We start from the raw sequence: 9,463 nt of genomic DNA, 5'->3' as shown, positions 1-9,463 counted from the left end.
AACAACAACAACAACACCACTTTTAGATAGATAGATAGATAGATAGATCGTACTTTATTGATCCCAAATTGGGAAATTGTTTTTGTTACAGCAGCATAAAAGGCATTTTACAATAAAACAAAATATACAAGAATAGAAATAAAATAAAATAAAATATAAAATAAAATATAAAATATACATGTCAAAATACAAAATAGAAAATATACATACAGATATTATATATATATATATATATATATATATATACAAATATACAAATATATATATATTCAAAATATATGGAATTATGGAGTATTAAATATGAAACAGATTATGTGTGAGTAAAATGTACAAGGTGGTTTTATTTCTAGAGAAACTATGGAGCAGAGAGTTCTCTTCCAGCCAGAGGTGATTTGTTGTACAGTGTTATTGCAGTGGGCAGGAATGTTTTCCAGTATCTGTCCTTGTGACAGGGGAGCTTACGTCACTCGAGGGAGATTCCAAAAGCGACAGATGCTGAGCAACAGTCTTTCCTGGCATCACTGAAATCTACTGGAAGGAAGTGTGCAATATTGACAATCTCAGCTCCACACAATGCCGATTTTGTCCCAAAAGTGACTTTGTCAACATTTCCTAAGCCGCTTTCTAGTTTAAAAAGTGAGAACTGCCTAGAAATGGACCATAAAGCCCTTACAGAACATTGCCAAGGGATCAATGTAGCTATCACCAAGCCGGAGGCGGATGTAATTGAGAAGGCCACAAAAACACAGGCCAAATCCAAACTCTGGTATCGATACAGAGCTGGGCGGATTACAGCATCTCGTATGAAGGCAGCATGTTCAACAAGTGCAACTAAACCATCGCTTAGCTTGATTAAAGCTATTTGTTACCCAGAAGCCACACAATTTAAAACTGCAGCTACTGAATGGGGATGTAATCACGAGAAATCAGCACGTGAAGATTACATTACAATTATGAATCAACATGACAGTTTCATTTGCCAGGACTCTGGGCTCGTGTTATCGCCAACATTTCCATATTTAGGTGCTACTCCAGATGGTGTTGTGTCCTGCAAGTGCTGTGGTGTAGGTGTTTTGGAAATGAAATGCCCCTACTGTGTTGCTGCACCGTCAGATCATACATGTCTGGAATCACGTGATGGACAGGACAGGCTGAAGAAGACTCATGCCTATTTCTATCAAGTGCAGACCCAGTTATTTATATGTGATGTTGAATATGCTGACTTTGTTCTGTGGGTGAATGGAAAGATTCATCTTGAACGCATAACCCCAGATATTGACTTTTGGGAGAAGGTATACCCCAAAGCTCATGAATTCTTTCAGATGGTCATTCTCCTCGAGTTGAGTGGGCAATTCTTCACCAGAATTTCCAGTGCAACTACACCAGTCTCCATTACTGCACCAAAAAGGCCTCTCTGCCTGATACCAGACCCTGCTCTATGTGCCACTCTGACTCAGCCAACCAATACCCAACCACTGATACCCAAGTGGTGCCTTTGTCGTGGAGAGGAAAAGCTTCCCATGATAGGATGTGATAACACAAATTGTGAAACTACCTGGTTTCATTTTGAATGTGTTGGTATAACAGTTGCCCCCAAAGGAAGCTGGTATTGTGACAAATGTCATCAGCATGTCCCCTCTCAAAAGAAACAGAAGTACTAATCAATCTGAATGACAGTGTATATATTTATTTGATTAAACATGTTTCTTTTACATCAAATCTATATAAAGAACATGTAAGTGTAACAATCAAAAAAAGTTGTGCACACTAAAATGACACAAAGCATCATTATTTAAACTGACATTGAAAGTGCAAAACCTCAGCTCAAATATCCAAAACTCTAAACACATGTTCAGCTCTGCACCCAATTTGCAATTCAACTTTCCACTTTTTGAAAAGTAAAAGTATAACAACAGTATATTTGTGTTTCTGCACATATTTTGGAGACTTGAACAATCTTTATTTGCAGAATTCTCTATATCAAACGCCATAAAAGATGAGTGTGCTTGAGCACGATGGTGTGTAGTTGGTTTTACAAAATGTCTTGTACTATAAATGAAGTGTGTGCCATTTGGTGCAAAAGTTTGGTGTTTCTGTAGTTCTGGGTGCAGTGCTTCATTCTGCAGTAGGTGTTTTGCACTTTGTGTGTATGGTTTTGTGAATTGTGTTTAGTGTTTTGAGAAAATAAGCCCTGCTTTAAAAAAATGTGTTTTAGCATTGAAAAAACCCGTAATATGGACACAATGTTAATCTATCTCTGTTATGTGAGGTGATCTCTGCAGCTTACAGTTAAAGGAGCATGTACTTGTTTTTCACCCTTTTTCATTGGAAACCTGTAATAAATATAATACTTTGCCCTTTCAATTGTTTTTTTCAAAATGTATTTACCCAAGCTTAAATATTCTACCAGTACTATTACAGTGTGCAGTGCAGGTCTGAAACCACATTCAAGCAATTTGGGATGTGTCCAATCTGACAATAGAAAACTTGAGAGAAAAACATTAATCTTCCATGCCTGAAAACAGCTTAAATATTTTTTCAAACATTCCCCTACACAACCAAACCCCAAATCACTGCTCTGATTATCAAGACATTTAATTGACGAAGTACAACATTGACAATAATGTAATACTAATTACAATACAAACATGTCATATTTTTTAATCTGATATGGGTTGATTGGGGTGTAACAGAATGTAAAGGCTCAATCAACGGGTATTACAGTGTCACACAAATTATTCAGGATACTGTAGACGTGGATGTGTTGAATTTATAAGCCAGCTCTTGCAGGGGTTGGTTTAATCTTAATTTCATTAGTGTCAGTATAAACTGTTGAAATGTAGACAGTGAACTCTTAGCGTTCACACTGATGTGCAGTTCCACAAGATTGTATACCATCATTAGAATAGCAAAAGTAGGAAGTCCCATGTAGAACCGCACATGGTCATCATCGCCCTTAAATGTACTCTCTGAAATGGTGGACTTTACAAGCTTTTCTTTTAAGTTAACATTTTCTGTTGTTACATTATTAATTTCAAATGACATTTTGTCAATCATTTCACCAGTCAAATCAGTCTGAGTTGCAGTGCCAGTCTCTGGTTCAATCAGTCCTTCTTCTTCCCCAGTGGCTCCCAGGACTGGTGCGGGCTCTTCTAGAGATGGTATATCAGATACCATGCTGTAGAGATCAAGTAGTGCGATGGATGACCTTTTTCTGGCGCGTTTATACCTGGCATGTGTAGCAGGGGAAGGTGCTGTAATTTTCTCGTGGCCCAATTTGACAGACGGTGCCCAGTCAGGATGATTTTTGTCAAAAAGTGCCACTGGTTTACCTGCAAATAAATCAGATTGTAGGTCAGTTATATCCTGGGTGAACTGTTAATTAATACAAATTTGACCTCTTTTGACAAGCGAAGTCAGACTTTAGATATATTTAAAATGCTGGTGTCAAGACATAGGAACATGACAAATAATTGAGGAAACCAAAAGCCTCTGAAAAGGTGCCAGGGACTGTACAGCCTTTACTGTTTACATATAATCAAATGGCCAGTAGGGGGAGGAATTACTTTAAATTACAGTTAAACGAAGCACTGCAGGGGACTGACAGACTGGTGTGAAGATGACCTGAGCCAAGGGATGACTTTACTTTGTAGATACTCCACAATCTGATATGTCGATCGATGACAGACTCCAGGATTCTTATTTCCTTGTTAAGATACATGTCTTAGTACGTGGGTTATATGTTCATTTTGAATGTTTGTATGTAAAACCCGACACTTACCTGACGTGAAATGATCCCCACAAACGCGAGTATAGTTGTGGTTGGATGGTTTGAGATCCTCCCGTCCGATCCTATTGAGCCATTTTTCCCGGCGACGCTTTGAAAGTTCATGTGTTGCTTCACCCTGGTGTGTTATAACCGCCGGCAGCCTGTAAAATGACTTCGGCCCCCTGTTTCGATCACCTCTGTTGCCGCAGCCAATTGGCACAGAAGTTAACCATTATATGTCCGGTAAAAAAACAGCGCTGACGTATTACGGTGTCTGTTTTGGTACTCCAGTATGGCCGTTGGGCTGATGTCACGTTACCCGTGACGTCATATGCAAAGCCTCTATACCCACGAACCCCCCTAGCATGTTTGGACCTCGGTATTTAGGAAATCCTGGATGGTAGATAGTGATGGAGATGGCCGGGTGTATTGGTCAGCAGCCAAATCCGTAGTCTGCTTTAAGCAGAGTTGTTTGCGGAACACGTTATCGCCGAAGGAGGGCAGCAGTTTGCTGAACTGCTCACTGAAGACAACAAGCATGAAGAAGGAAGAGGAGGGAGCTAAAGTGATGAGGGAGGATTACTCAAACGGAAAAAACTGACTTTGCCGACAGTAGGCTATTTGTCTTTAGCTGACCTTACACTGTGACTGCTGGCAATGATGTGCTTTGGGAAAGCCCTACCGGTCGAATAACCAGAAGCATCACGGGCACAAAACTAAAAGCAGGTTAGTAACAAGGCCACCGGATAAGTTAGGTAGTTGCTAAACGTTTACAAACCGTTTTGAGATTGGCGTAAAGTTGCTTTTTTTTTTGTCGAGGGGGGGGGGGGGGGGGGGGGTGGGGTGCTAGTGACTTATCCGAGCGGCCCACCTCGTGCCGCAAGTACATACCGCGAGGAAATTGTCGACGTTGGAGTAACTAATTACTCCAATTCAATGCTACATTGTATAAATAGAATGGACAATCAGACACAGCAAATATGTCACAGAATTACTGCTGCATGTGTACGACCCCTAAGGATACACTGATGGACCTGGAGTGAATGTCTGTCAAATATTCAACCTGAAACTAACTTAACCAGGCAATATTTGATATTGTTTCATTTACTAAAGGTTGGTAATTTGTGATGTGCTGCAACCCATTTTCCCCTCGGGGACAAATAAACGAATACTACTACTAATGTTAGATTTGTCATTTTTACTTTTATATTAAGTTATTTTTATATTTAACTCTTGTGCCCTTGTTTCCTATTTCATTTTGCAGACGCTTGTTGCATTTCTCGCAATGGGAAGCCTGACAACAGCAGCTATGGTAAGCAGAGCAGTTTTGAGCCGAGGCATCACTGCTCACCACCTCAGTAAGAATGTCACTTTTTATGTGAATGAATTAGAATCTCCAGTGTTTGGATGTCAGAACAAAGCCTCTGAAGACCATAAACCTCTTATGCTCATGCTGCCTTGGATGGGCGCACGTCCTCAGGCTATGGCCAAATATTGTGAAATCTACTTCCGTACCGGCTTTGATGTGCTTGTTGTGGAGAGTGAGGTAAGGTAAATACACATTTAGAAAATGATCTAAAAAAATAATTCATACACAACAAAGAGGAAATTAAACCCAGTCACAGCTTTGTATTACAAGCATGTACAGCTGTTAGTTATATGTTTACATTAATTGAATTTAATTCATGTTATAAATGACTAAAGATGAAATGTTAACAGCATAAAAACTACTGTTTTGAAAGGACATATCATTGTGATATTTAAAATACATCAGAATGGAGATGTGTATCATGTGTCTTTTGTCTCTCCAACAAGTCAAAACAAAAATATAATTAACTGATACCTGTGAAAGATAAAAAAGGTTATCATTAGCCTCAGAGATATGAGTTAAGCAAAAATAGGGTATATGGTATGGATTTTATCAGATTTTTTCTCAAATCTGATCTTGGGGTCATGACTGTTTACACTCATGTTAGATATCACCAGTGAGGGAAAAGTTTGTGGTCGGTAAGGACCCCAATGCACTCATTGCAACAACACATGAGACTCATACCTCCAGTGGGGCAAAGGTTCATTTCATGTTAAGCAGGTTGTAAATTAATGTCATACAAGTGCATGCAGTGTTATGTATCCAAGACTTACTGCGTGCCAGCATTTAACTGTTGTACAGGTGTGGTGACTAACCATAATACATAACAATGAGCCAACAAAGCGAGGTAATAAAGAGAGCGCACTCTAGTAAGTATGTATTTAGGCAATTCAGGTAACACATTAAGAAACTGGAATTGCTCATTTGTATTGTACAAATGGGTTATAGCAAGAAACACTAAGGGTTAATCTTGCTCGGTTACAAGAAAGCTCCACAGTGATCTGTACCAGAAAGATGGTTAAGTGCTGTGAACCTCTATTGCTATTCCTTTACAAACACTGAGACTCTGCATCTCCTGCCATTCCCAAAATAGCTGTCAGACATGCCATATCATTCCCACATTTAAACAGTCAATATCAAATGGCATATTTGAGCTCATTTATTTCTTTCTGATTGTTTTACTCAAGGTGCATGAGTTCCTGTGGCCTCGCTGGGGTCTGGAGCATGGGAAGAGGTTGCTAGAGTTGCTCCAGACCGAACGCTTTATGTCCCGCCCACTGGTTGTCCATGCCTTCTCTATCGGTGGCTACACATTTGCTCAGCTGCTGATACATGTCTCCCAGGACATCCAGAAATATCAGGACCTTACACAGAGGATAAAAGGCCAAGTCTACGATAGTCTGGTGGTGGGCTCAGTGGAGACGATGGCCATAGGTCAGTTCAATATTTATATGATTTAACACATTAACTAATTTAATTTCAATTATTACTCATAATGCTAAATGACACTGGCTGGATTGAAAAATCAAATGTGGATACACTTATGAATAGTGCTATTCAGTTCAAATAATACTATTTTTTGTCCTCTTTGCCCAGGTCTTGGTAAGACTTTATTTCCACGTTTGGAGACACTGGTAACAAAAGCAAGCATGTTATACTTTGGCATGTTCAAACGCCAGACAGTGGACTACTTTAACAAAAGCATTGATACGTTTTGGGAAACCCCTATCACCGTTCCTGCACTGTTCTTCTTTTGCGAGAACGATCCAATGAGCGACCCACGAGCCATGGAGGAGATAATTGATCGCTGGAGAAAGCGCGGGATAGACACCACAGCAAAGAAGTGGAAGGAATCAACACATGCCGGTCACCTGAAGAGGCACCAACAAGAATATCTGACCACCATAGACATGTACCTACATACACTTGGCTTTACCCAGCTAAAGGCCAAGATGTAAGATCATTTCTTTACAACACATTGCCATTTTAGCTTGACTTTACTATGTTGAACTTAAAATATGTGTACCAAACCAAAGTAATAATACAAATGGCTACATCAGAATGGGTTTGTGAAGAAAAAGAAAACATATATTACGATGCATTAGCCGCGTTCACACCGGAGTACTTTTCACCGTACTTTTCGCGTTTAGTTCCGTTAGTACCCCTTATGTCGCGTTCACACCAAAAAGAGCACTTAATCTCGGGAACTTTTACCCCCATTTTTAGTGCCTGCTGAGAGATCGTACTTTCCTGGGGGAAAAAAGTGCCCCAGTTCTGGTTGGCTGGGCGAATTGCAAACCACGCCCCGTACAACTCTGAAATGTTTTGTAGAGCCGCCATTTTATTATCCTCGCATGAGCATTATTAGCATTAGCATTCGCCCAGCGCACAAACGCAGAGAGACTAACTTATGGCAACACAAAACAAAACATGGGAGCGGTGGAGATGAGGAGGTGTCGGCGTTCTGGCGATTTACTCGGAAGGCTTCAGTAGAAGCTGCTGGGAGTCCCAGCAGCTTCTACTGAAGCCAGTCCCCAACTCCGGGGACTTCCGGCCGGGGACTCCGGGTGGCAGTATACGCCGTGAAGTTGTTTGCTGCCTGCCAGTAAACCCAAAGCAGAAGAAGACGAAGTGACGTCAGCGGCTCATTTGCGTAATCTTCCCTCAGGGAAAAGTACTCCGGTGTGAACGCGATCTGTACTAAATGCCCTGAGGTCATAAGTGCCGGGGCTCTGAGTGCCGGCACTAAATACGGCAAAGTACTTGGTACCACTCTTGACTAGAGTGCCCAGATCCCAATTCCTAAAGAGATGTGTTAAAGATGTTGTTCATTTGTTTTTTCCAATTCAAAGCTCTTTTTACAACGAAAATCACTATAACCAAAGTCAGTGGAATTGTGTTAACCGAGAAATCTGATTTGTTTCAGGCATCAACTAAATGTTATTTACAAAGACAAAAAGTCCACTTCAGCAGTCAACTTCATTTCACTTTACTTGACCTTCACTTTATATTTAAATGCACTCTGCTTGGTATGCTGAAGTGATTATTCAAATGTTCCAGCTGTGAAAAACAGTTCTGAGTTTACAACATTCATGAAGGATTGCACAATAACCACTTTAGTGGGAGTGTGTTCCAGGGGAAACTCTGTTACACCTCCTTATTTTTCTGTCAATGGAAAGTGCTCTTTGTAGCATGAAAGAAAAGAGTATTGGTTGTAGTGCTATACTATCCGGAAGTACACTACCTAATTGCTGCTTTGGTTGCATTTGAAAGTTTCTCACACTGGCTCTGTGACAGTGAACAAAGGGAATTGAAACCTGTTATGCCACTTGTGAAACCAGCCAGTCATGGGAATGTTAACACTATGACGCATCTAGAATAATGACTTATGAGCTTCAGTGGTAAACCTGCATAAATGGCGGTGCCAGACAATCTACCGAAGCAGCAAGTAATAATTTTGACTTATGTAACGTTTGATAAATAAATTAAATGCCAATGGAAGATTTTGAACATAGAAGGAACATTTTAAACATATTGCAAAATGTCAGTTTTATTTCAGTTACTGTATATAATATATTGATTTACTTTGTGTATATCTTGTAACCTTTTTATTTTATGAACAATGTTGCTACCTGTGTAGATTTCAGAAAGCTGATAAAACCATACAAATGAACACCATAATACATCGAGGATTATGACATAACCCATAATGAGCTTCTGTGGTAAACCTGTATAAATGGCGGCCGTTGAATGTCGATGTTGGAACAAGTGCCTCTAATGTTGTAAAGCTTTGTGTCTCAGAACTTGAACATTTGATATATTTCTGTGTGCAATAAAATTACAAGAATGTAACCGTTTTCTATTCAATGTTACTTACTGTATTGTTTATCTTTGTATACTTGTTTCTCACATACCCTTCTCATTAGTTAGGTTACTAGTAGGCCTACAGTTTATCTGTCGTTGTGCACTGGTAAGCTTTATATTTCATATGAAATATCCATAAAATATTTCACTTCAGGAGTTTTTAGTTAACTCAATGACAGAAAAAAACTGTCCTTAAGCAGAGGTGGGACAGGCACTCTGATATTGTACTTAAGTAAAAAATAGTACCAGAGTGCAGGAATACTCTGTTACAAAAGTCCTGTAATCAAAATGTTACTCAAGTAAAACTACAAAAGTGTTAGCATCAAAATAAACTTAAAGTAACAAAAGTAAACACAATACAAATAAGCCCATTTCCAAATAATATATTACATGTTTTGATAATGATTATTGATGCATTAATGTGTTTAACAAAGCTTGTAAAGTGGCAGCTATTTTATTTA

The 9,463-nt window shown here is 39.4% G+C and overlaps 1 protein-coding gene across 2 annotated transcripts; it reads left to right on the top strand.

Annotated features, from left to right (window-relative positions):
* The first annotated feature begins 3,781 nt into the window (after window positions 1-3,781).
* On the top strand, window positions 3,782-7,306 carry si:dkey-5i3.5 (uncharacterized protein LOC565091 homolog). Of its 2 annotated transcripts, none has more exons than XM_034141819.1 (4): window positions 3,782-4,495; window positions 5,058-5,315; window positions 6,326-6,572; window positions 6,735-7,306. In XM_034141819.1, the coding sequence occupies exons 2-4, from the start codon at window positions 5,079-5,081 to the stop codon at window positions 7,094-7,096; spliced, it is 846 nt and encodes a 281-aa protein (XP_033997710.1). In that variant the 5' UTR covers window positions 3,782-4,495; window positions 5,058-5,078; the 3' UTR covers window positions 7,097-7,306. The 2 variants fall into 2 exon arrangements, with proteins under 2 accessions (XP_033997710.1, XP_033997709.1); XM_034141818.1 differs by having other exon boundaries at window positions 5,034-5,315.
* Window positions 7,307-9,463: the final 2,157 nt, after the last annotated feature.

This window comes from Trematomus bernacchii, unplaced genomic scaffold (assembly GCF_902827165.1).
Source record: "Trematomus bernacchii unplaced genomic scaffold, fTreBer1.1, whole genome shotgun sequence".
In the NCBI taxonomy this organism is placed as follows: Eukaryota; Metazoa; Chordata; class Actinopteri; order Perciformes; family Nototheniidae; genus Trematomus; species Trematomus bernacchii.
This window is presented reverse-complemented; position numbering and strand designations above follow the sequence as displayed.